This window comes from Pan paniscus, chromosome 13 (assembly GCF_029289425.2).
Source record: "Pan paniscus chromosome 13, NHGRI_mPanPan1-v2.0_pri, whole genome shotgun sequence".
In the NCBI taxonomy this organism is placed as follows: Eukaryota; Metazoa; Chordata; class Mammalia; order Primates; family Hominidae; genus Pan; species Pan paniscus.
This window is the reverse complement of record NC_073262.2, coordinates 108,308,435-108,334,958: the sequence shown is the minus strand read 5'-3', so window position 1 is coordinate 108,334,958 and position 26,524 is coordinate 108,308,435. Positions and strand designations below refer to the sequence as shown.

Genomic DNA, 26,524 nt, shown 5'->3' with positions numbered 1-26,524 from the left:
AATGATCAAGTAGAGGCATAATTGCATCCCTAAGAGAACAATGAGGCTGGGATGGATGACATTTATCTGAGGCAGCTCAATGCAGGCCCCATCAGATGCAGGGAAAGGTCTGGATGACTTATCATGGTCCATTCCAGGCCTATGATTTTAAAAGAGGCCCATAAATATCCCATGGGGCCTTCTTACTTTTTAAATTGATAACTTGCTTCTGCTCAAGAAGAGCTTTGTGGGTCTACTCCATTAATTATATCCGCGGAGAGCCTTCCATCTACAGATCTCAAGGTGCTTTGCCGATAGCAGCCGCAGCGCCATTCCATTTGGACTGGGTGGAAACACTGAGGCGTGGAGCCACTAAGAGATGTTTCCAAGATCACACGGTGCCCTGTTTAAGAAGATCTGAAAATAGACATCACGTGCTTCTAGCTGTTAGCCAACTGATTTGAGGGTTTGGTTTTCTGACACCACTCTTTCTCTCCTCCCAAGTCTCTGATTTAAAAATGATTTGTTTTAATTTAGAAAATAAATATGGGATAGAGGATTTTTGAAGTGGAGTGTTTATTTGTTTTGAAGGGATGTGGCCAAATCAAACAAATGGCAACTCCTTTCAACTCTCCATCCTCATGATTCTGTGGTGAAGCCCAGCTCCACAATAATGAGCCTAGTGGGTTAAGCCATGTACAGGCTCATCCTGCATGCAGAACTTCACTGAAGAGGAGGCTTTCCAGGAAAATGTGTACCTCTCAGTCCTTGGACTGAACACGTAGGAAGCCAATTTCCCTCAAGATGAAGAGTAAGGCCTAGGCTGGATTGTGGAGAGCGCCAGTCTGGACATCCAAGTCTGGTGACCAGGCACCGTCCACGGAGGCTCCAGTTTCCTAGTCCCTGCAGCAAGGCACTTAATCTCTAAGAGCTTCAATTCTACAGTTGTGAAACTCTGTGAAATTCTCTAGTGAATAAGCTGGTGCCTGAGGATTTTCTGAGTCCCTTGGAGGTCATCCTTACATTAATGTGATGAACTCAGTGCATTCCTTCCACTCCTTGTGGGGTAATTCTGAAAATTCTTGGACCCAAGTCTTACCTCATCCCTATCTTCACCCATCCATCCTCGATCTGGCCAATAGCGTGCATTTGGCACCCCACAGACTTTCTCTTTTAGCCCAAATTTCTTCCAAATGCATCAGAATAGCCCAGAAACACTGTGACTAACCAGACCTGTGTCAACAAGGGAGATCCCCACGTTTACCGAATGAGGGGGAACTGAAGATAAGGGCTTTTGCCTAGACAAATAAGGGCAATAGTCTCTCTCCCCCATGTCCTGTCACCAGCTGTGGTTCCATTCCCGAGGCACAGCCTATCCCCAGTGCAGAATCATGGAATCAGCATCTCAGGAGGGCAGGAACTAGACCAAGACCTTGTGCCTCTGAGCTCTTCCCATTGCTCTCCATGCGCCCCTCTTGGTATGTATGTACATAATTGTGCCTATAATTATGTAAACATACATGAACCTTCTACTGTTGTATTAACAATGCCATGTCTGCATCTAGGGTGTTATTAATATAGCTGGGGAAACCAAAAGCAGTAATTTCTGCTTGTGGTTTCTGAAGAAATGTATGCAAAGCAATTTGTATAATCTAAGGGAGCACGTGGGTTGGATATGGATTCCATCAGGCAGATGAGCTCTCTGCCTTGTGGTTATGCCATAAATATACATAAGGCGGGCCCACCCTGTATGAGAATCATAGGTTCCATATTTATGGCATGTGGAATTGGATAAAGATTTGGGATGTGCTGTGCATGTGGCCTGTGTAACCAGGCTGCATTTGCCAGGAGGAGGCTTGCAATGCCCCAGCAACAGTGTGACTGACCACTTTCTCATAGGCGACCTCATGATGACCTGTTGGATGGGAAGAGACCAAGAACAGGGTGCTGCCTGGCTAGGGGAGGCTGGAAAAGAGTTCCTTAGTCTTCCTCACCCACTGGCAGTAAAAAGGAAGGCATTCTTTCAGAGGCCTAGGCCTAGCCTCAGCCCAGTCTGGGTCCACATTGTAAACAGTGTTTTGCAAAGACATAGGACAGCCCTCCCCCGCCACCTTGAGCACTCATTAATCTTGTTTTTCTCTGACTTCCCCAATTCCCTGGTCTTTGGTATGCTGCATTGCTGTTGACAGTGACCAGGGAGTTGAAATCGAGTTCCCACATTTCTGTCCCAAATGTCACTATTCCCTCTTCCTTCCCTGCACACCGGGAAGGCATTTGCAAACCTTCCCTCTGCTCTGAGCAGAGCAGAGCAGAGCAGGCGGTTGCCTTCATCTCTGCTTTGCTTTTCTGCTAACTCCTGTTGTCTGAATTTCACTTTCAAGCCCACCACTTAGCACCAGTTAGCTTGGCACAGTGCCCACCATCCAGCAGCTACAAAGAGAAACTCAGTGGTGGCACTCGGCATGGACGAAGCCTCTTCCTCCACTGCCCCCAAGTCCCTCCCCAACCCCCACCTCCCCCCATGGCATCAAATCAAACTGCGGCAGACTTGACAAATCTATTTGGCACGGTTCACTCAACTACTTCAACCCCAACAGCCCAGAGAGCTGCGCTGACGCACCGTGAATGAGGGGGAATCTGCACATTAAATACAGATATCTGAACGAAAGATCTGCTAATGAAGGGGCAGCTGAGACCATCCTTGCAGGGGAGACAAGGAAAGCCCCTGGGCGTCCACCACACCCGCAGTGGGGTGAAGGAGCTTGGAGAGTGGGGCGATGCCTAATTGGCAGGCTCTCCATTTTCCTGCCTCCTTCTAAGTACACAAAGGATGAATTTCTAATGGGGAAGAGAAAGGGCTTTTCCTCTGCCCCAACTCCATTTATTTGGGCACGACTAATTCAGTAAAACAAAAACAAAAACAAAAAAACTCTCAAGTTACCCCTTGGCTGCTGGGGAACTAAATCTAGCCAAGTGGGGAAAGAGGAGGCAAAAGAGAGAGAATATATCCACTATGAAAAAGTTGAGAAAAATAATTCTGAAAACCAGAAAGCTAAATTCAATTTCAGGAATATCTTTCCTGAAGAATGAATACCAGGGATAAAGCCAGGGAGGACAGCATTCTATGAAAATGTGCAGTGCTAAGGTATTTCCAAAAGCAGATTTCCTACAAATGATGTTTTAAATAGCATCCTGGTCCATCTGCATGCTTTTAAAACAGCTTATGCTACAGTATCCCTCTGGGCCTGTGCTGCTTAGTCATTGCGCCTGGACAGGGAGACAATCAGGTGAGCCCCGCTCCTCTCCCCGGGGACCACCCCTGCCTGGCTTCTGGCCCTCGTCTGCTAGCTAAGCTTCCGAGATCTACCGGTTTATAATTGAAAAGGGTGGGGTGGAACCAGGTCTCAGCCCCCAAGCTCCTGGCACCCAGTGCCAATTCAGGCTGGGCATTCCCAACGGATGCTTGGTAAGTCTTTCTGAAACCAAGTCAGTGGGAAACCAGACCTGGCCTGGCACATCTTTCAATTGCTACGTACCTCACTTTCCTTATCGTGGAAATCGGGCAATTGTGTGCATGTGTGTGAGATACCTGGTAATATCCAGAAGCCATGGTTTTCAGATGAGTGGTACCCCGTTACTATGGTGATTTTGATTTTTTAAAAATCTACTCCTTTTCCCATTTCCCAAGTGAGACTGCCAACATCACAGTTCAGAATTTTCTGGGTCTAAGGTTTCCAGCTGCACCAGCCAGAGCAAGCTGCCTCGGGGCAGTGACAGGGGCTGAGGAGATTCCCTTTGGAAAAGATCTTTGGCCTCCCTAGGCTTGGCCACATGTGCCCCATTTTGATAATTCACACCCTGACAGACCAGGGCTTGGTGGAACTGTAATGCTACAGGAGAGACCCTCTTCCTCCCTCCCTACCTCCTTTTTAGGGAAGGACAGGCAGCCCCTAGGAATCCCCCGGACATCACACTCTCCTTCCAGACCTCTGCACCAGCTCCTGCTCTGCAGGGGGCATTGTGCCCTGTGTTCCCATCACAGATACCCCAATCCCACCCACACAAGCCCCTGGCTGTTTGCAATAAGCCCCCATGGGCTGAGTGTGCTGTGTATATACACATAGAGCCAGCACATCGCCTGTGCCAGCTGCAGACCCAGAATGTCATGTCTTAAGGAAGTGGAGTGCCAGACATTCATCCATATGTATACAACAAAAGCCCCACATCACCCACACAGACCACACCTCCGGGAGCCGCAGATGCGGGAGGCACCAGCAGAGAGAATTCAATGCCTCGCCGCTAAGCATGATTGCCAGTTCAGAGCCCATCCCCAACAAACTGAATTTCTCCTCATTATTTATTGTCCTTTTTCTTCTCCAGGACATTGTGATTCCCTCTCAGGATTTGTGCCCTTTCATTTCCAGAGCTCGGTAACTCCTGAACTATAGTATCATGTGGTTTTGTGATTGTTAACCCAGCATGTGGAAGGGACTCAGGCCATAAATGTTCAGTGAATCCTGTGTGGGGAGAAGTGGACTGGGGACATATTTTCTCCTTCATTTGAAGTCAGAGAACACTCTGCAAGCTCTCTCTCTCTGCTGCGCAAGATGCAACAGCAACTGGCTGTCAGAGAAACGGTGTTTTCCAATCGCTTTAGCCTAAGAGAGAAGATTTTCAAGGCCAGCACGACCCTTGCCTCCATCAATTATCTGAGCCTGACTACACAAGGCCCTCTCTCCTGTAGGAGGTCGGCTTAAAGCTCCCCTGATCCCATCCCTCCTGCCCTGGTCCAATGTGCCTTTAAGGTAGGATCATGGATTTACCTTGTGGTTTTTGCCATGCCGGTACACCATCCAGTCCTCTCCATTAGTGCTGACTTCCAGCTTGTAGGATTTGACATAGTAGCCATTCTGTGTTTCCCTGGAAATCGCTCCCTGTGTTGCGATGGCCGTGAGCATGGTTAAAAAGCGCAGGTCCACCTGGGGAATAGAGGGCTGGAGTAAGAGACCACCATTCCCAACACAGGGCAGTGTCTTGTTTTTTTCCAAAGGACACAATCATTAGACTTAGCTTCCAACCTGTATCTGTGATTCACTGAGACGTACTTGTAATTAGTATCAGTTTGCAATTCCATTGGACGATTAAACTCACATTATCTTACACTAAATCAGACACCTTGAAAAGTTAGATTATTTTTCTTTTTTCTCTCTTTTGCAAATATGAAGGGACAATACTCGATTTTTCTCAATCATTGAGCATCTAGAGCTATAATCCCTTCTTAGTAAATGATGGCCTGCCTTGGACTGTGGAAGCAGATGCTGCTTTAAAGAAACAAGGTTGAATCTACTCCACTCTACTCCTGTCCAGTTCAATCCAACTCACTTATAATGCCCTAGTTCCAAAAGTCACACTCATAGAGGCATCCCCTCCCCACACCCTCTCGCTCCATTGTGTATTTAGTTGCTCAGGTCACTAAGGGGTCAAAGGGCATGTAGAGTCTGCCCAAGCAATTAGGCTTATGCACCGAGTCCTGACCTTTTGCTCTATGAGGAGGATGGCCAACATTTTAAGGTACTTCCCCTCCCACAATGCCAAACCCATTTGGAAATTGCTGGATGTCATTCCTTTGATGGCCATGGTGTTTCTTAATGGCTGTCTCCATATGACCAAAATGTAGCTAGAACACACTGGCTAAATTCAATTCAGTAAGCACTTATTGGTGACCTACAATGTGCTCAGCATTACTAAACATTTGAATAAGTGGTACATAGTGCCGTCTACACGTATGAGAAACAGGTGGATAGCAATAGGAGAAAGTATATTATTAAGGTCAAAGATAGGGGATGCCAGTTATACAGAACTTTCTGGAAGTTTTGCAGGCTGAGAGGAGATGGATTTTTGGAGAGGCAGAGAGAAGAGACAATGACAAATGGTCCCAGGGCTTGCTGTTAGAACCTCTGTGGACTCCCTGGAGTTTCTAAGTGGTCTTTCTCCCTTTCCTGTTGTCTGCTTTGCAATATCCTTCTTAGAGCAGAGGTCACCGTGTCGCCTCAGAGCTAGGACAGGCTTGTCAGTGGGTCACAAGGCTGTCTTACGTGTGTCATAAAAGAGTCACTGCTCTGGTGTGGAACTAGTAGCTTGCTTTTCCCCTGTTTACTTCTTCCCAGGGGATGAGAATTGGAGCAGTGTGCAGTGCGGGAAGATTACTCAACATGAGCTGCAAGGTTTATTCAGAATAAAGCAAACAATGGTCTGAAGAGATGCTGCCGAGCATCTGGGCACCTTGAGTTCTGTTCCTGGTAGTGACATTTTCCTATGTGTTCTTCTGATAGCTCTGTGCAAAACCTTCCTGGCAGGGCTCTCTCCAATAGCAAAGATCATGAGAAGCTGTCATGTGCAGCTAGCACCTCAACAAACCTCCCCTTAGGAGAATGCCCCCCATGTCCCTGATGCCTCCCTGTGCCAAGAATGAGGAAGATCCAAACAGCTTATATAATGTTCCTTGGATATCTATAGTGATAGGGCAAACAGCATCCTGGCCAAACAACTTCTCCCCAGGCCCAGTAATCCCCACATGGGCAGGGGCAGGCTCCCTCTGATCAGTGTATGCCAGCATGTAACCCAGTGCCTGGCATACACATCTGTTTGGATGAATGAATGAATGGAGTTCTCAGGTATGCTGTGTTTATTTTCTTTGTGTCCTCTGCCTACTGTATTTGAGAAGCTACCCTCCTACCCCAGCAATACATACACACTCTCACATCCTCTGGTATCTGCACAAGTACCTGGAGATACTCCTTGTTGGAATCCAAGTTGGGGGTCCAGCCATTGTCATCACCATGGAGCCGGCTTTGTTGAGGGGTCCACCTCCCATCAGAGTAGGTAGATGAGGCACTGATCTGTTCATTAGCAATCCGGCCAGACTCCATGCCCAGAGGAACATTGCACTGAAAGTCTGGGGAAAGCAGACGGTCAAATGCAGTTAGGCCTTCCAACCTCATACCTCGGGATCCCCCAAATGCTGCCTCCCTTCTAGCGACAAGTCCTTGCAGGCACTTCCTCATTTAAAAGACCCTAATTATATGCTGACATTTTAAAAACAACTACATCAAGTCATGGAGCTTGACAACCCCTCTGGGTCTGAGAGAAACTAAATGGGACCTAAAAGAAATCAGGCTACGGATAAATAAGAGAATCATCATACAGATTAAAAATACAATCTAAAGCACAAGAACTGTTATTGCTGCAGGCTACAGATGCCAGATGCACCATTACTGCAATACAGGTAAATGTGAGATAGACTCGTGGCGATTTGGGTGAGCTCATACATCGTGGGAAGCCTGCTTTATTAATAAACACCCAGGAGGCACTTTTGCTTCTTTCTTTTTTCACTCAACTGTCTTGTGAGTTCTGGCACAGAAGACAGACATTACAAAGCATAAATACTTGTCTTTGGGAAATCTCTCCATGAGCACATGCATGTCACTCTCTATTCCCCCGCACCACCTGTCTGGACAAATAGACCCAGAAGTCACTTACTCTGGCCCTGTGCTGTCAGTTGCATTGCTGTCCTTCTATGAATGCCATAAACACTGATCGATATGTGTGTGTGCATGTGTCTAAGATCGGCCAGCAATCCTTATCAGGTATCAACCTATTCTTCACTCTGTGACTGCACTGGCCATTCACGGGACCTGGTGCAATTTGCCATACTGTTTCTTTGTCACTCAATCTTCAGAAGCTCTTTGATGAAAAAACAAATGCAAAACCCAGCAACCTTCCTGCAGGCCAGGCTGCCGTGTCTGTAGTTATATATATGGTGAGTTGTCTGCAATCAGGGTAGGATTTCCATAGCTTGAATCATTCTTAAAAGTGCTTCTTTAGTCTTTAAAGTTATTTGGGGCTGGACATGGTGGCTCACACCTATAATCCCAGCATTTGGGGAGGCCAAGGCAGGCAGATCACTTGAGGCCAGGAGTTCGAGACCAGTCTAGCCAACATGGTGAAACCCCACCTCTGCTAAAAATACAAAAATTAGCTGGGCATGGTGGCACATGCCTGTAGTTCCAGCTACTCGGGAGGCTGAGACACGAGAATTGCTTAAACCCGGGAGGTGGAGGTTGCACCGGGAGGAGTGAGATTGAGCCACTGCACTCCAGCCTGGGCAACAGAGAGAGACTCTGTCTCAAAAAAAAAAAAAAAAGTTATCGTTTGGGTTTTTAAGTAGAAATGGCAGCATATTTGAAACACATGTCCAAGAACAGCTGATTTGAAGATGTTGCTCAGTGCTGAGGGACTGCAAGTCCCACAGCAGCTGTGGTCAGAGTGATAGTTTTTAATTCCTTGCTTGGTGCCTGGCACATACTAGAAGATCCACAAACTATCTTTGGTGGAAGGGTGAAGTCCGAGTCTAAGCAGTTGTACCAATCTAGTCAGGAAAACATTACCCAGGCCCAGAGATGGTTAATGTCAAAAAATCCAGAGAAAGAGAGGTTTAAAATGGTTCACTTTTGTGACAATGGCCCCTGAGATTTTGAGAGGGAAAAAAATGGCCACAGACTAAAAAAATGTTAGCACAGGAGGGGCCCTGTATAGATCATCCTAACTAGCCTCTCTTTCATTCATAGATGAGGAAACTGAGGTATGAGATGGTACCATGACTTTCCCTGAAAATAACTAATTCTTGTTACACACATATATATATTTTTTAAAGAAATAAGCACCCAGATTGAAATGTGTTCTTTTCTCATCAACCTCTTCCTGGCAAGAGGATGTGGGCGCCTCTAAACTCAGATGCCACCATAAATTCCGTAGAGTTCCCATCTCCTCCCTCATAAGAGCTCAGCCCCCCTTCACCTGTACACCCTCACAGCCCTGATGGAAGGACAGGACAGAGGTTCCCAATCGGCCAACTCACTCTCTAGTGGCTCTTGGTGGACCAGGTAGTAACGCGCAGAGAAGCCATCCTTGGCCACCGCCATGTCCGTGTGAAAGGTCAGGGAGAGGATCCCCGTCGATGAACGAAGTTCAGAGGGTGTTTTGGTCCCACAGTACTTGCCAATCAGGGGGCCAACTGGACATTCAAGACAAAGAGAAGTCAGTGGAAATCAAAATGTCAAACTTGGTTTTCACTCCGTTTTCCCTTCCCCTCATTGCATTTCATTCAGTGGAGCACACTTTGTACATCTTGCCATAAAAACCAAAGATATGTTTCAAGAACAATGGCTAATATTTTTCTTGTACATTAAAAAGCACTTTCACTTTTTCATTAAAAAGGTACAGGCCACTTTGACTGGCTTCATTCTGTTCTCAGTGGCCTGGAAGATGAGCTGGAAAGGTATCATTACAATGTCTGTTCTACAGAGGAAGAAACTGAAGTTTGGAGAGCGCATGTGATTTCTTTATTCTTACTGCTAGGAAATAGCAGAGCTGGGCCTACAACCCAAGTTTTCTGACTAAGTGTTGTGCTTTACCCAGGAAATGAAATTGCTCTTTTTGTTTAGTCATCAAGTCTCCTTTATATTAGAAAAAACTTACAATGACCACAAAAGTGAAAGATTTGTTCCTCTCCAATACTGATTAGACCCAAGATCTGTGTTGGTCTTCACCTGCGAAGTACTGGTGGCTGTTAGCCTTGGGTGATGTACTTTTTCAATATTTATGACTATATTAATAACAATTTTTAAATTATAGTAATAATGATGATGATAGCAGCTAACTTAACACAGATAAGGCACAGATAGGGTAAGGGATTTGTCTAAGGTTGCACAGCTGGGGAGTAGCAGAGCTGGGAGTTAAGCCCGGCCAGTCTGGCTCTGGAGTCCTTCTGTTTTGTCACAGGGGTTAGCCACTGAGCCACCTTCTATCCTGACAATTTGGAGTAGAAATGAACACCGTAAGTTTTTTCATCCTTTCCAAGTATCTATTTAGTCTCCTATCCTTTTCTAAAGGAATATTTCCAAGAAAGTAGACAGTCTTCCTGTAATTTCTCTCAAGCTATCCTTAGTGAAAGGGAAGAAGAGAAAGTCACCATGGGTCATATAAGAACTCATAGGAGCTTTGAAGTCTTTGTTCTTCCTCTTTATCATCACTAAAGCAATTAACAGGCAAAGGCCAAGCTACTGAGGAATGCCTCATGACATCACTCACCATGTGGAATGCCATCCCAGATGTCCAGCCAATCGTACTTGCAGTCCCCCTCTCCCACCTGCAAAGGGTCATGCTCCAGGTCAAAGATCAGGAACTGCAGGATGATCTCCATCTTGGGTTTGGCCAGGATGGTAAAGGTGCAGTCCAAGTTGTGTGGATACTTCTCAGGAAACCCAGGAGATTCGATGGTCCCGTTGGGGCTTGTGAAGTTTTTTGAGCAATCTTCAGAGCCTGTATGTAAAAGAGAACTGTAGCACTAAGAAGAAGATGCCTTTCTTTGTGGCCTCTGTCACATGGGTTATTTAAATGTTTGGCCCCAAATCCCCCTACTCTTGAGGTTTTTGTTGCCACTGGAGTGGCCCTTGAAGCAACATACTCTTCACATGCACGTTTCAAGCCCTCATAAATTAGGGAGGCACAGCTGGCTTGCTCTACATATTAGAGTGAGAGCAGCAATTGAGGAATTGGGGAGTGGGGTGGGGGTACAGAGAAGTGTGTGTGTGTGTGTGTGTGTGTGTGTATGAGAGAGAGAGAGAGAGAGGGATTCTCTTGAAAAGAGGAACAGAGTCTTCTTTCTCAATTACTCAGCTGCTCACTCCAGAAATGTAAGTTATTTCAATCCTTAAGGAAGCCTTGCTGATTGCCAGCAGGGAAAACAATGTTACCCCTTATTTATTGCTGACCTCAACACTAGCCCCTATTGTACCACAGCCAACGAAGTGCCCCCTTCTCCCTCCAAGATCCAAGGTGCCTCAGGGGAGGGGCAAAGGGGAGCTTGGGTCTCATTCATGTCATGACTATATTAAAACGAGCTGCTCTGTAGTGGTCGGACAATTAACAATCGATGTTTTTAGCTGGTGGATCACAGCAGGTCGTTGGGGATGTTAAAGGCCGCTCCGGCAACAAGTTTGGAAAAATGCAGCAGTGCATTGACATTTGGAAGGCTTCTGGCTCCTTTGTGGTGTGGATGGCCTTGTTTCTCTCCTGAGCTCTTGTGTCTGCTTTCTTGGGACGCATGGAGGCATCCTGATTAAATGCGGCACACATTCGCATCCTGGTGCAAGCTTGGATGGCAGCAGGAGCAGGAACAGGAGCTCATAAGAGGATTACAGCCACCCTATCTCTTAATGCCTCTAGGTGGAGTCATATTAAAAGGGTCCTTGTGCTTTAACCAGCCACCATTTGCCAGGGCAGCACCACAGATGGGTCCCGGGAGCACTGCAACCCAGACCCATGGACCCACGAAGCACGAGCTCATGCACATTCACGCAATGAATGAAAGTGCTGGACAATTAGAATTGATTTCACTCGTTATGTTCAGATTTTAAAAGAAGAAAAGGAAGCAGGATTTTTGAGGAGGATAATAGACACTCTAAGAATAAAAAACACAACCAACCAGAAATACTCGGTAAACTAGGTGTTTACTGGCAGGAAGTGTCCTCTGGGGCTCACACTGAAATATAACTAGGTGATGTCAATACACTGATCTGAGCCTGCAGCGATGCCTTTATCCGCAGCTCCTGTAGGAGGCCTCTCATTGAGTTTCTTTATTGATGACAGCTTTCTGGAAAGAGGCAAATGTCTGATTTGGAAGAAGTGCCATGCAAATAAATGCGGATGGAGGAGTTGCAACTTTCTTCAGCACCAGACAGAAAATTCCAGTATCTCCTACCTATCCATCCATCACTTCCTACTTTCCACCTTGTGCTGTGCTTTGGCAGGGTAGGGACTAGGAACACACGAGGGCAAGGGCTAACCTTTGCATGGGTTCTGTGGAGGCTCTAAGCAGCGAATCTCAGAGGCTCTGCACCCCATCATTCATATGCATGGCAGCAGCAGGTCAGGCCGAGTTTTCAATGGGCAGCTAGTCCTGGAGGGATGAGCTGGGGCTGCCTCCCCCAGCTTTGTTTATGATTGGGCTTCAGACTCCTGAGGGCCTCCTCAATGGCCCGGGATGAGGCAATTCAGCAAAGCCAAGCCAGCTGGCGGGTCTTCAGGGGGCCAAGAGGAATTTTGAAAAGGTTAGAGTTTATGGCTGCTGTGCAGCATTCTTCATGCGGGCCACTCAGCTGAGCCTCACACATGGTTGGGAGGAAATTAACTCTCTATTCACTTCTTGCTTGAGAGCTAGAAAGAGCATCCTGACATGCCCTCTTAGAGCTTGCTCTATTGTCATTCCCTTAGAAGGCAAGGGGAATGTCCACCCCCCTGGGAGTGGGGAATTTTCTGGAGGAATCTTTCTTTGGTTCCTGTCATTGGTGGGGCACAAGTGCTTCCACGATGGACATCTAGTGAGTCTAAGAGAGGCTTGGAGAATGTGAAATTTGAAAGTATCCATAGTTCCCAGGGTCCTGAGCTCCTGCATTTGACTGAAAAGAAACTTCAACCTTAGGTACTTAAGGCAAAAAAAAAAAAAAAAGAAAAAGAAAAAAGCATTTCTGATATATGGCTATAAATGGGTATATCCTTTGGCTTATTTTGAAGGCGGTGGAAAAACTTTTGTCCAGTTTTATCTATTTTTATGCAGAAAAATAAAACCTGTCTGTTAACATCATGCATTCATCTCTAATCGTACCATCTCACTGTTTGCAGCATCACAAAAGCAGCTGAATAGCAGATGCCAGGAAGAGATCTCAGAAAAGGAGGCAGAAGCTGGCTGGCTCTTGCAGACATCTGCCTTATCCAAGATCCTTTTCTGAGATGTGTTAGAAGGTTTAAAGGTTAAAGGAAGAACTCAAGTCAACAAATACTCAAGCCCACTCAAGGCTAAGATTGTCTACAGAAGCTGGGGGATTTGGGTTGCAGCGAATGATTTCATAGGAAAAGACTCTGCTATGAAAAATGTCCACTCTGTTTTTCCGCTGTGAATTTTACAATAACTCTGCAAGTAGAAGAATCTATAGGTATCAAGACATTTAAAACACAGTGGATTTACCCAAAGCTGAGTTTGCCTTCCCCGCAGAAGGTGAATTCAGTTCCTGAATTCAGGAAGTGGAGGCAGTAGGCACTCCGAGTTTTCTCTACCTCTGTGAATGACCCCAAAAATGTCGGTTTCTGAAGTGTCACAGGCAAACATGAAAGAAAACCTAATCTTGAACTTATGGTTAAAGGAGCTTCTGGAAAAAACCAAACACACACACACACACATTTTCCACTGATTTTGTTTTCAATGTGACATTTTACGTTTAAAAATTCCTTTTTTTTTTTTCTGTTCTGCTCATGGTATCTTGATTTGAGATCTTTTAAGTATGTAAGTTGTTCTGGCTTACCCTTTTAAATGTAGACAGTCTGGTAACATATAGAATCTTTTATACACCACTTCACTTAGGGCAGACATGAACCTTCCACGCCAGCCACATGCCCTGGTCTGCGCTCACACTGTGGGTCCTACAGCAGAGCCTCACCAGGGTAATGTACCATCGAAGGCTTCTAGAGCCCTCTGTATGGCTATTTGCGTATCTGTGTTTACAGTTTCCCCCGCTTCTTCCTCTCTATGAATCCGACTAGCAAACATAGCTGTGTTTGTTTGGATTTCTTCAGCATGTCCACCCATTTCTTTCATGTTCTGTGGATGACGTAAACTTTGTATATTTTCTCTCCTGACTCCAACAATGGAAATGTGGGTATAGGACAAGGCACCTGCATGAATGCTCATTTTTCTAAACTTCTCTGTTTTGAATTTTGCTCCCTTGCACATTTCTGCACTTTATACAAGGTTGACTTTTTTTTTTTTGAGATGGAATTTCGCTCTTGTCGTCCAGGCTGGACTGCAATGGCATGATCTCGGCTCACTGCCACTTCCACCTTCTGGGTTCAAGTGATTCTCCTGCCTCAGCCTCCCAAGTAGCTGGGATTACAGGCACGTGCCACCATGCCCGGCTAAGTTTTGTATTTTCAGTAGAGACCAGGTTTCGCCATGTTGGCCAGGCTGGTGTCAAACTCCTGACCTCAGGTGATCCGCCTGCCACAACCTCCCAAAGTGCTGGGATTACAGGTGTGAGCCACTGCGCCCGGCATATATAAGACTGACTGTCATGCGGACAGTTGCTCTTCCAGCAGCAGGTGGGTATGACGGCAGGTACGAGTGGCCCTGAGAAGTCTATGGGCTCTCATCTGCTCTCTTACATTGCCAGGAGTGTGGCTGTTGTTGGCAGGGCTTTCTCTTACAATCTCTTCACTAGGCAACCCCAATCCTTAAAGCAGGCCACCCCATTTCTCCAAGCTGAAGCCACCTAGCTCCGTTGGCTGGCACCATTGTTTCTAGGCAGTTCACAGACTTGTTGCTTCATTTGAAATCCTGCTTCAGCATGTCCTCAAGACAGCAATATTGAATTATGATACCCTCTTACATGTTTTATCTTTTAATATCCTCCTTTCAAATTTGCATGATGGATAGAGTGAACATTGACTTTTCCTGTGGCTTTCTGGAGAATGTAGCATGATGCCTTGTGAAATACTAAGTTGGGTGGTGTGAGACCAAGGCTGAGTTTTCATGGCCCTGCTCACCCTTGTTCTGACTTCCCTTGGCCAGCTTCCTGGAAGATCTTGCTTGGAGCTGTTTTCCTTTCATGGCCAGCACAGTGCAGCCGAGTGGCAGCATTAGCACTAGGGACCTTGCTATTGAATAGATTCTCTGGAGCCCCTCGATTGCTAAGCCACTTGACTGCTCCCCCATTTTCATAACCACCACATGTCAATTGTACCTTTACTTTGCACTTATTCATTCTGCCTCATATCATAGTTTTCCTTTCAATTTACATACATACTCATCCAATAACATCACCTGCGAATCTGTTACGTGCAAAGGGTTTGCACACCTGCCTCTCCAACCCGAAGAGAGCAAGCATCCCCTTTTATTTCTTTCTTTTATTCTCCCCACTGCTCGGCAGCAGAGGATGCTCCACTGGTGCTGGTGGCATTGATCTGAATTTTGCACAAGACTCAGGGGAATATGGATCAAGCTACTCAGGGGCCTCACAACAGCTTGAGCCACTGGACACACAGATTGTCAGCCCCTGTGACCTCATCATAGTCAGGAGCATGAAAACCCAAGGCAGAGAGACCTTCTTGGGACCTGTGCCCTGCAGCAGCCTGGGCTGCCACTCTTGCATGACACAGTCCCCTTGCCCCACCCCTTCATTTGATTCCACGTTCTTGTTCTCGGGCAGACAAATCCGACAAATATTTAGACAGAGTGGATATAAAAAGTGCTTTCAGCAGCTACCACTTCCTTTCAAGAACTGTTTAGTGAAAAAGAAAATATATATGAATAGTTCCCCTCACACTGAACTCAATAGGCGCCGGTCTTGGGCCTCTTGATGACAAGGCTGACAACCTCCCCTCGAACCAGACTCCATCCACGAGTTGTAAAATTTGGGCTGCTGGGGGGAGAGGGGAGACACACACATAGATGGAAGGGGAGCCTCTGAGGAAGGGAGTGGGTGGTGGGTGGGGAGGACTGGAGGACATGCTTCCCTTAGCCTCGAGATAACAAGCTCCACACGTCACAGAAGAGGACACACCACTGGGAGAGCTTGAGTGTAGCTGATGAAGCGGGGTCTTGTGAATAAAAGTCTGCTGTATTTAGTTTTGGAAATGAGCACTGGCCCATATTCTCAGGCCCTAAAGTAATCTAAGGGGGACCTGATGGAAATCAAGCAGTCAACTTAAAGCAAGTGCAGTGCCCTCTGACTCTTTTTCTGCTATTTTTTGATTGCTTTTCAGGGAGTCAAGTTCATTGGCATTTAGAGAGTAGGGGTTCAATGGACAGAGGTGGTAACATGGACTGCCAAGGGGAATTTCTAGGAACCTTATTTTAATTTAAAAGCTATGGTGTGACCCCATTTTGGAGGTCATGGCAAGATCTTTAGAGACTCCAAACAATGAAAAGATTATGTCCTCAGCCCCATATAGTTCCAAATAAAGACATCATTAGACCATGAAGTAATCGTGAGAAAGTCATCAGAGTTTTGCTTTTTCCCATGAAGATTATTTTGATTTTAAAAAACATACAAAAATCCAATTCTTTCAAGAAGTGTTTTTCTGTTTGTCTAATACCACAAACAATGGCTGTTTTGACCCCACCCCACCCCCCCACCCACAGCCCGCCCCCTTAAGCTGGTGGATAATCTGAGCTGGCTCTTCTTCTCAGGATGTTTGTGGGTTCACCTTGAACCTCTCACCATGCTCAAGCTGGATGACACTGTCACCCTTACCCAGTGCCTCAGCCCACTGGGTGCTGTCCCTCCTTCTTCTCTAAGACGCCAATCTCCCGGCCCCTACGTGTGTGTGACCACACTGACCTGTCTTGAAGATCTCGTAGCGCAGAGAGAAGCCTGCCCCCTGCCGGGCGTAGTCGGAGGTGAACTTGATGTAGAGCATGGAGCCCGAGGAGATGATGGTGGGCGGGGCGATGTTCCCACAGTGTTTGCCCAGGAGGTCTGCGGATTCACTGTCCCCATCCCGAATCTCGATAAAGTCATACCTGGGTGGGGATGGCACAGACAAGAAAAGATCACTCGAAGGACATGAGAAGGACCGCTGTGTCGCTCCCACTTATGTCTCTCTATTCATTTGCAGAAGTTCAGGTGTTTCAGATGGATAAGCGAAGGGCACTTATGTCTGCTTGTACAGACTGGCAAACAGAGATACTGCAGGTCGTTGTGCTTTGTGAAAGCCACAGAGTGACTAAACACATGGCTGGAAGGCCTTATCTCTTGCCCACGTAAGAGCAGGAGCATCGTTCTATCAAATATCACAAAACACATTTTTTTCTTCCTTCAATAGCACCATTTTTATTTCCATTATGCTCTCTCAGAATCTTAGTCTCTCCTTCTTAGCTCTGTGACATTGCAAGCTGCTGAACCCCTTTGAGCATCAATTTCTTCATCTGTAAGATGAGGATAAAAATATCCACTCCACAAGGCTGGGGAGAAGATAGAATGAAAAAATATATATATGTAAGGGGCTAGGCACTGTGCCAGGCACACGGGGGATGTTTCAGAGACATTTGTTTATTTTCCCATCTCCCTCCAGCCCCCTGTTTCAATTTTCCCCTGGGCCATCCCTTCTTTAATTGTTAGTGACAAAGACTCCCCACCCGTGGGCCACCGCCTCCCTAAGATGACTCTGCGAGGTTCCCATCAGCAGTGTCTAGTCAACATGTGTTCTTAAAAGGAATCAGCCTCATGTTAGATAAGGGGATAAAAACCTTTCTCCAAAAGCAGGGGTGAGTCTCCAGGGGCCGACCGTCTACGTGCACACAACTATTAGCCTCAGTGAGAGGTAGGGCAGGCTGCCCTCCTGAAGTGGAGGCCTGTGCTCATTTGAAGCAGAGTCAAACTGGCCAGGGCTGGGAAGAAGGTACCTCAAAGATACCCTTGGCTCCTTCATGGGAAGGTGCAAACATAATGCACCATTTTATCTTGACAGACACACATTTTCCAGCCCCCGTATGTGCTCTGGCAGTCCTCACTGTGCTGCGTTTGTGCTGCTTTTGGGCTCCCAGTTAATACTCCTGTCACAACTGCTTAGGTGGGAAACTTCCTCCCACCAGCTCCCTTTCCAACTGCTGGCCGCTGCACCATTATTTACTGAAAACCATCCATCTCCCTCTCCCTCCCTTTCTGTTTATTTATTTTGCATCAACCTGTTAAAGCAACACTTAAGAAATCTCTTCCTTGCGGGTAAGGAGAGGGCTGGGAATGCACCCTTCTGTGGGATGTGCCTGCCAAAGGATCCTGTCACATACAAGGATCTGGGGTTGCCGGCTGCCGGAAGGAGTGGCTGGTGTGAGCTGGGGAGGCCTGAGGCCTCACTTCAGCCCCCAGGAGCTATGTTACTTAGCCACTTTCAAATAATAGGCCTGTAAAGGAAGTCTAAGGAGTGGGCCAGGATTAATTCATTCTTAGACCCCACAGGGCTGGACTCCCACAGTCCAAAAAGAACCGCTGAAGCTCCTTAGAGTCTGGAGAAGTCAAAATGGCAGTTTCAACCCCCAGGGAGAAATGGAGAGATGGTCACAGATTGAGAAGGACGTGAGGTTGGGGAATCTGTTTAGGTCTGTGGTTTCAGTGTGGGAGATGGTGCTGACTTTGAAAACATGCTTCCTCATTTCCAAAACAAAAGTAAAAAGACGCTTCATTTGTTCTCAGGGGAAACTCCCAAACCTTCCAGAAAACCCCTCCGTGCTATTTTCACACTAAGGCAAGCACTGCTGGACAGACACATTCCTGTGAGCAATGGTGATGCCCTGGCAATGTGCACAAAGGTTGAGAGGCTCTGCTACCCATGTTCATTAATCAGACAACTCATCTGGACTAAGAAATGCATGGCCCAGAGCGCAAGAGTCCCAATCCCAGAAGCAGACAGAGCTGGGCTTGCACCCCAGCTTGGCCACTTTTTAGCTGGGTGACCTCAGGCAAGTTACTGAACCTTTCTGAGCCTCAGAAATGGGGAGAAAAAGAGTAAAGTAGGGATATTACAATCTTCTCCTAGGGTTGATGTGGGACTTAAATGACAAAATCTAATCTATCTAAAGTGTTAGTCCATAGTCTGGCACTCAGTGAGTGCTAAGTAAATGTGAACTGTGATTTGTTGTATTTTCACACCCATTTCACAGGCAAGGAGGCTGAGCCACAGAGCAGAAGCGACCCTGTTTTCAGAAATGGAACAAATGAGCAGAGGTGTAGTATCAGCGGGAATGGAAATCTGTTCAAACATTCTGAAAGGCATTTTGGTGAAATGTGACAGAAGTTAATATGTACATAGCCTTTAATCCAGCAATCCTGCTGCTAGGAATTTTTCCTAAGAAAATAATCAGACAATTGTGCAAAGATGCATATGCATCTTCGTGCATATATTTTGAAAAAATATAAAAAGTGGGAGGATATTTTGCTTATAAATGGTTTCAAAGCCCAACCGTAGAGGGAGGGTGAATCCATCTGGGATATTTATAAAATGGAATACTCTCCTGCTACAATCAATAGTCTGCAGGTCTAGAATTTTTTGTTTTTATGGAAAAATGTTCATGCTATACTGTTAACTTTTTAAAAAGGAGATTTTTTAAAAGTATGTTTTAAAAGGTATACATACATTTCCTCACATAAACATACAGAGGAAATCTGAAAGACTACTAAAATATGAACAATGGCGACAGACATGGGTGGTAGGATAATTGGTAATTTTTTCTCTCTTCTTTGTAAAAGAATCCAGCTGTCATGATTTAGCAGATGTAGAAGGAAGTTCATCATCATCACCATCATCATCCATGTCACAGAACTGGAGTGAGGAATAAATGAGACACAGTAGGTCGGGACATCTAGAACAGTGCCAAGGACATGACCCACATTCAATAAATAATTTTTTAAACTTTTTTTTAAAGCTTCACCAGATAGTTCCAGTCTTTGTGTTGCCAATTTCTCTAGGAAGGACAAAGAGAGGCCCTGACATCCCACTGGCTTGTTCATCAGAAGTGAGAGGGTTTTATCTGGTTGCCTAATCACCCATGGAGTCATTTAGGGGATTAACAGAATCAGCAATGAAGCAGGGCTGCCCAACAAATGCCACTGTTACAAGCTTGCCTCAATTTACTCAACGGATACAGACCACCCCAAATCCCTTCTTGTAATGCTGCCTGCAACAAATACATCCTTATGTATCTAACACACATATAGAGAAGGGATGCATTTTTGAAAAAGCTTCATATAATTCAATCATACTATAAATTTTTTCTCTGAGCTTGTTAGTTAAAGGACCCCTCTGCTGAATCCTTTTGTGAAGCAAATAATCAACAAACCTTACTTGAACTTCTTAGAAAAACTAGATTTTTCTATAAGGTTTGCTTGAGGGGAAGTGACACAGAGTTACAATTCGGCAGCTGAAATCCCCCCAACTTCCAGTCTTCTGGTTCTGCCCTGTGGACAAGCCCCACTTAACCACATGGTCTTCTGGCTGGGCCTTTTATATAAAGGGCACACTCCAAATGACATGCTGACTTCATACAGAATGTCTCATTTACCTCCTGTGTGACTGACTCATTTGGGGAAATTTTTTATTATGAGGGATTTGCTACAGCTGGAGTAAATCTCCTTAGAAATTTCAGTGTTGTCAGGTTCATTTGTGAAGAGTTAGGCAGAGGCTTAGGAAGTTTCTGGCTTTGGAATAAATACGGCTTTGCATCTAGTGTCTAATATCCAGTGTTTGGTAAAGGAATCTGGGGTACAGACTCAGAGCTCACCCCAATGATAGTCAAGTAGGATAACTTGAAAAGCTGCTCCTCTTAGAACGTATCACTCGTTTTCCAGAAGGCAACATAAACCAGCTAACAGACATATTAACTAGAGTGTTTGCATTTCATTATTCATAATCTCTCCTAAATGAAAAATTCCTTTCAAAGCTTTAACACTACCTTGTATTGTTTTATTTATTTTTTTCCTGAGCTGAAGTAGCCATCTCTACTCCCAGTTCTTTATTTTCTCTCTAAAACGGTTCCCCAAGTGCCTTTTTATTTGTCTCCTCACAGATTCGGACATCTGCATGGTGAGCATTTGTCTAGAGAATGCTTTCTCTACTTTCTTTCTCAACTTCAAAGTCTTACATTTCTCTCCCCAAACCTACATTTGGGCCATGGGAAATTTTGACAGTGAAGTTAATTTTAAGAGTCCATGGGAGAGATATGAAAAAGCAACAATCTCATCTCTTCCTCTCATCACTAGGCAAACATGAAAAAGGGCTTTCTAGTTTCCATAACTGTCTCCACGCTTGACACTTCCCAGCAGGGCACCAAAGGCTGGGTTAGTCAATGGAGCCTGTGCTGGAAGATTCACCAAGCTTAGGTCCTTCTCTCAGGGCACCAACATGTCTGGCCCTTGTCAGAATCCAGCTTTAGGGATGCCACACAGAACCACTTGGAAGGGGATTTCTGTATCGAAGATAGAGTACTTAGGTCTTCAGAGGAAGAATACTCTGCCCCTTCTTTTGGGTCTACGTATCAGAACATCTCTGCCCAAGTCCTGACATCATAACCTTTGCCAACCAAGCAAGGCCTCCTTTCACACTGCTCATCATAAGATCATAAGATGTTGAAGACATTTTGTATATGGTGAGCTCTTTCCAACCCCAGGGCCTTTGCAAGCGCTCTTTCCTCTGCCTGCAGTACTCCTCATTGGTGCTTTCCAGGGCTGGTTGTTGCTCATCCTTCAGGCCTAAGGACAAATGTTACCTCCTCAGAGAAGCCTACTGTCACCACCCTATTTCAGACGGCATGCCCTTATTCTCTATCTCACCATCGTCTTACTTCTTTCATAGCTATGATTATAATCTGGAAAGGTCTTGTCAATATACCTATTTGTTTATGATCTGTCTCCTGCACCAGACAATAAGCACCATGAAGGCAAGGACCTTGCCCCTTCACTGCTGAATTTACAACACTCCCTTGGTGCCTGGCATGTAGGAGGTCTCATTCACTTTTTGTTGAGTAAATAAATGTAAATGAATAAGGGACTTCAGGCTGGTGTTCCATGTTGAGAAGAATGCGTGCTACGATGATGCTTTCCGTGGAGTTTGATCCATTTTATACTCTCTTTGTGCCCCAACACATTTACTGAGCTATTCTGGTTGTATCTGAAAACGAAAATGTTGCCTTGTGACTCAAAAACATGAAATATAACATTTTGAGTGGAAGAAACATCTCAAATCATGCTGACAGCATTTTCACTATTAGCGGCAAACAAATCAACTATAATTAAAATGCTGTCAAAGTGATTTGAGATTTTTCTCACACTTTCAAAGTTCCATATTTCATGAGTAGATTATCCAGGCCAGAGAATTTATCACCTCCTGGAGTGCCTTTCTTCCAAGAGGCTCAAAGACATCTACAAACACTGTCTTATTAATCCTTACATTAAAACCTGTGAGGAAATTAGGAGGAAAAAAACAGCACTGTCACATACAACTTCCCAACAAAGAAGCTGCATGATGCCTAAAAAGGCTGCAAGGCAGATCTGCACAATGCTGAGGTCTCTGGTCGGTTCAGGCCTGAAGCCAGGCCACCTGCTCCTTAGGCTCAGTACAGTCACCTAGCCTTTATGGAGAAGTCAGCTCACTGTCAGGTCAGACTTTTTAAAGTAAATTTCATTTCCTTGAATTTCTGCCTTGCATCTGTACCACCCATTTACTAAAAAGCTGGTATATCTGCAAACTGTTCACATTTTATTGAGCATTTACTATGGGCCAGGCCGTTGATTCAGATATTATTTCATTTAATCCTCATTTCATCCAAACCAGGCCCTGTTACAATTACCATCCATTTGCAGATGCAGACATCGAGGCTCAGAGCAGTTAAGTGACCTGCCCAAGGTTACATGAGGAGGAAAGGTCAGAGACAGGCATTGAACCCAAGTAGTCAAACTCCAGGGCACAGAGACCTTCCCTTCCTCCCTTTGTCTCCTTGTGGGAGGAAGATCTGAGGGCAATGAAAATACCGGATTGCCATAGCACAATAGCATTAGCAGGTACCAGGTGTAAAGAATCCTTATGGCCTCAGTTAGGTTTCCACAAAATGGGTGTAAGATATGTAAGAGACTTAACAGAATCTTGCTCTTTTGAGTTGTTCTGTTTAAACAAGGCTGAAGGACTTACCAAAATTAATAGACAAATCACCAACAGGAAAAGTGAGCGGATTTGGAATCCATGATTTCAAGACTCGCCCAGCAGAAATCTAGCTTGTAAGAGTTCAGATGGGATAACATATTAATTTTTGTAAGTGGAGTATTTTTATAAGCACATATATATCCATATGTGAACATATGGCCCATGGAGTGAGAAAGCAGCATCCCGTATATTTATAAGCTCTTAAGCTATCATCTAGAGCACATATTCTTAAATGCGGGGATTTCTCCTAGGGCCTACACACAAGTGTAAGTGGGTTGGGGAAGCTCTATCTTTGTTTGCTGAAATTTTGTGTTTGTGAGTAGGCACATTTTTCTAGGGAAAAGGTCTGTGACAAAAGAAACGTTAAATTACTGTTAACGGAAACATACCTAAGAGGGTGTTGTGTAACCTGGGAAGTGCAGCATGTGGGCTTTGTGGACAGACCCAGTTACTTTCTGGCACTTGCTCATGGTGTGATTACAGACAAGGTATTTAACCTGAGTTTCAGTTTCATCATCTACAAAATGGACATAATAACAGTCTCCACCTTTGGGGGTGGTGGCAGGATTGCGAAGGTACATGCAGGCCCAGCACAGTGCCAGATGCCTTAGGAAGCACCTGAGAGCCCCTGGCTATTTTTATTATTACCAGCGTAAAACAAAACAGGATGGTGGATGTGGAGAAGAGAAGAGTTACACACACATGACACCTTGGGAGCCAGACAGGAGAAGATGAAACGAAAAGCACAGTTAGAGGCAGTCTCAATACCCCGCTTCTTGGGGGCTGGGTTTCTAAAAAATCATCCCCCTGCACAAATCCATCAACAGTGTTTCAGACACTTGAGTTTTCGAGATTTTATTTCAAACTTGTGTTTCTGAGCCCAGGCTATGTTCAAAACCACTCGTCCTCCATCTGCTGTCTTAGATAGCAAGGTGCTCAAGCTCCCAAGAGGCTGGTGAGTTAATGCATATCAATGGGTCAGCACAGTGTATGGCACACAGTACATGCTCCATGAATAGCCATTTGTTGTTACTGCTGCTGTTATTCTTGTTTGCTATTTAACGCCAAGGGCTCAAACAGTTACCAAACTCTGTATTTGTTTGTGTATCTGCATCAGTACTAAGCGCCTTTTTAATAGTGGCTGTTTGCAGTTGTATTTTCTTCCTTCATTTCTTCCCACCACAAATCGCTGATATTTTGAGCTTCTTATCCACAATCCCCTCACAACCAGGGTCACCATGGCTCTTCAGAAAGGAGGAAGTCTGACCACCCACCAAAGGAAGTACACAGAGAGAATAACCCAAAACAAACTGAAGGAATTATTCCAAAAAACCTTGAAGGCAAGAAAATGGAAACGACAAATAACATCTATTTATAATTGCTGGCTCTTTTTCCGCAAAGGCCCTGCGATGATGGTGAGGGCCCCACCAATCTCATTGTTCCTCATGGAGCAGGCTGCCAAGAATGCCTCCCGACGTGAGGAAGGAGGCCACTCCAGACAACGCGTCTGATAAGTCTCTCTGAAGGTGAACTTTCAGAGAATTAAGGGCACACAACAAAGCCTCCCCAACTTCTGCACTGGTCCTTTGGGTGAATACCATTTCCCTCGCTGACCTGGCTGGCCAGCAAGGCGCATTCCTGAGGCCGTGTGGTCACGGGTCTGCTCTGCTTCTGGACCAGCACACATACTGGAGGCCACTTGGATGAAACATGTTTGCTTATGTAAGGAATGGTTTTCTAGGCAACCGGTGCCAATGTGAAGTTTAAGGCTTTGGGGGCAGGCTGCTTTCAGCATGAGTGTTGGGTCTTTCGTTGGTCTGCTCTGTGTCTATAAAATCCTCACCCTCTGCAGTCAACTTAAAGGGCCCCTTGCTAGCATTCTGGAATGATACCAGAGTGCAAAGGAAGAGTAGTCCACAATTTCTTTCCATTTCTGTTTTTCTCAGCCGCAGCAGCAGCACTAGCAGGTGTAAAGGTGAATCCCAGCAGGGCCAGGACTTACTAAATTTTCCTATGCTGGCCTGGGTCAATCATGCTTGCGTGCCTCAGTTGGCCTCATTTGACAAAAGGAACAGGAATCATGCCTTTGTGCCTGGTGGGGCTGCCTGCATGGGTGATCACTGAAGGGCAATCAGAGCACAGCGTCTGGGGCCCCTGGTGTGCTGGCAGTGCCCCTTTACTCGGCAGGGTGAACAGTTCCCTCCGGAATAGGTGTTCACACTAATTCTGGCTCCCAGGGGATCCAATTGTGAGGGCAAATCATAACTTCCCCATCTGTCCAAAAAACGGGAGCCTGCTGGGAACGGAAGTGTACTGGGCACCAGGGAATCCACCATAGCAACAGAAAAGTCCTTTTTGTTTTTCCAGGGATTTAGGCTCCATATCATTTTTCTATTCCTCTTTGCTGGCATCCAGCCTCCCTAACAAAACTTGGAAGATGCAAAACTCATCTGAAAAACGTGCCATGCAGAAATCCAAGTAAGGGACAGTTTGGGAGTAGGTAGCAGGTGTGATGGGCCCCCCTTTTAGAGTTCATTTACTTGGAGCTTCAGATTACAGAGCTTGGAGCTTCTCCTGGCTCCAGGGGCAAACTTGTCACTACTGTGCAAAAAACACCATGGTGTGGAAATGATGGGCCTGCACTAATGTCCAAGCAGAAAAGGGCTGCTGCCACGCCAGGGCGGAGATTCTGAATCTAGCACTTAGAGGCCAGTCAGCTGGAACTGCTTCCGTTTGTGACTATGCTTTCGACAGCTGCATTCTGAAGCATCATGCTGCACAGGCAGCCCGGGCCATGTGAGGCATGTTAAAGCATTCACCTTCTCTCCCCATCCCAGAAATGCCCTTTCCATTCTGAGAGAACAGGTTGGGGTTTGTTGGGGGTGGAGGAAGCAAGCATTTAGGAATGTTGGGTGCTCCTGGCTAGAGCCTCATAAGACCATGAAGAAAGATGTTTAGAAAGGACATGAGCTTCTACAAGAAAGGGAACCAGATTACAGGAAGTCTCTAAGCAGGATGGGAGCTGTGTGAGTCAGACCTTGAAGGATCTTTATTCATCTCACAGCCAGAAGCAGGCTGTTTGTTTTGCGCACAGAGCTTCTGGCTGGTTGGCCACAATATTGTAGCGACCAGTGGAGGCCCTGGCAGTGGGAGGAGGCATCAGTGCCGGGGATGAGCTTCAAGAGCCACGTGTGTATAAAGGCCCAGGCAGGGAAGAGTACAGCAGAAAAGGCCCCCAAGAAGATAACTCAGTACCCCACCATTTAACCCAGCAGCCTGCCCTGAGGCTTGGACTAAATCTTGTATCTGCTTGGACCTCAGTTTCCCAGCAGATGACCCCCCAAAATAATACTTTCTTACCCTCCTACCACTCTCAAAAGATGACACATAGATAAATCGCTTTGAACTTTTAGATGAAAGGTGCTGTATAAACCTGAGGTCTCATCAACTGTAATTGTTACAGTAATTATTTTAATGATAATAATGATGATAATGGGAGGGGGGGGGTCGGGTGGGGACGAAACCTCCTACTTTGAGACAAAGAAAATCTCTTCCATTAAAACCTGCATCACGAATCCTTCTGCTCCGAGCTCTCAACCATCTCTTTCAAACTGCCAATTCCTGGGCTGAAATATTATTTATTCCTTTCCTTTCCAATAAAACAATTATTTGTTCCACCATTTCCCCCCTTGTTCACTCTCTGGTGTGTCTGGCTTCGTCCTGACAGCTCGGCCACGGACTGTTT

At 45.7% G+C, this 26,524-nt stretch overlaps 1 protein-coding gene across 13 annotated transcripts in view; it reads right to left on the bottom strand.

Moving 5' to 3' along the window:
- The window catches only part of NRP2 (neuropilin 2), a 116,212-nt gene that overhangs the window by 64,987 nt on the left and 24,701 nt on the right, over positions 1–26,524 (bottom strand). For all 13 annotated transcript variants that reach the window (XM_003820782.6, XM_063595240.1, XM_008974234.5 and 10 more), the window contains 5 exons: positions 16,431–16,612; positions 10,129–10,359; positions 8,897–9,052; positions 6,765–6,934; positions 4,803–4,958 (listed from right to left, as the gene is read on the bottom strand). In XM_003820782.6, the coding sequence (XP_003820830.2) occupies positions 4,803–4,958; positions 6,765–6,934; positions 8,897–9,052; positions 10,129–10,359; positions 16,431–16,612 (895 nt within the window). The remainder of the gene's footprint in view (positions 1–4,802; positions 4,959–6,764; positions 6,935–8,896; positions 9,053–10,128; positions 10,360–16,430; positions 16,613–26,524) is intronic.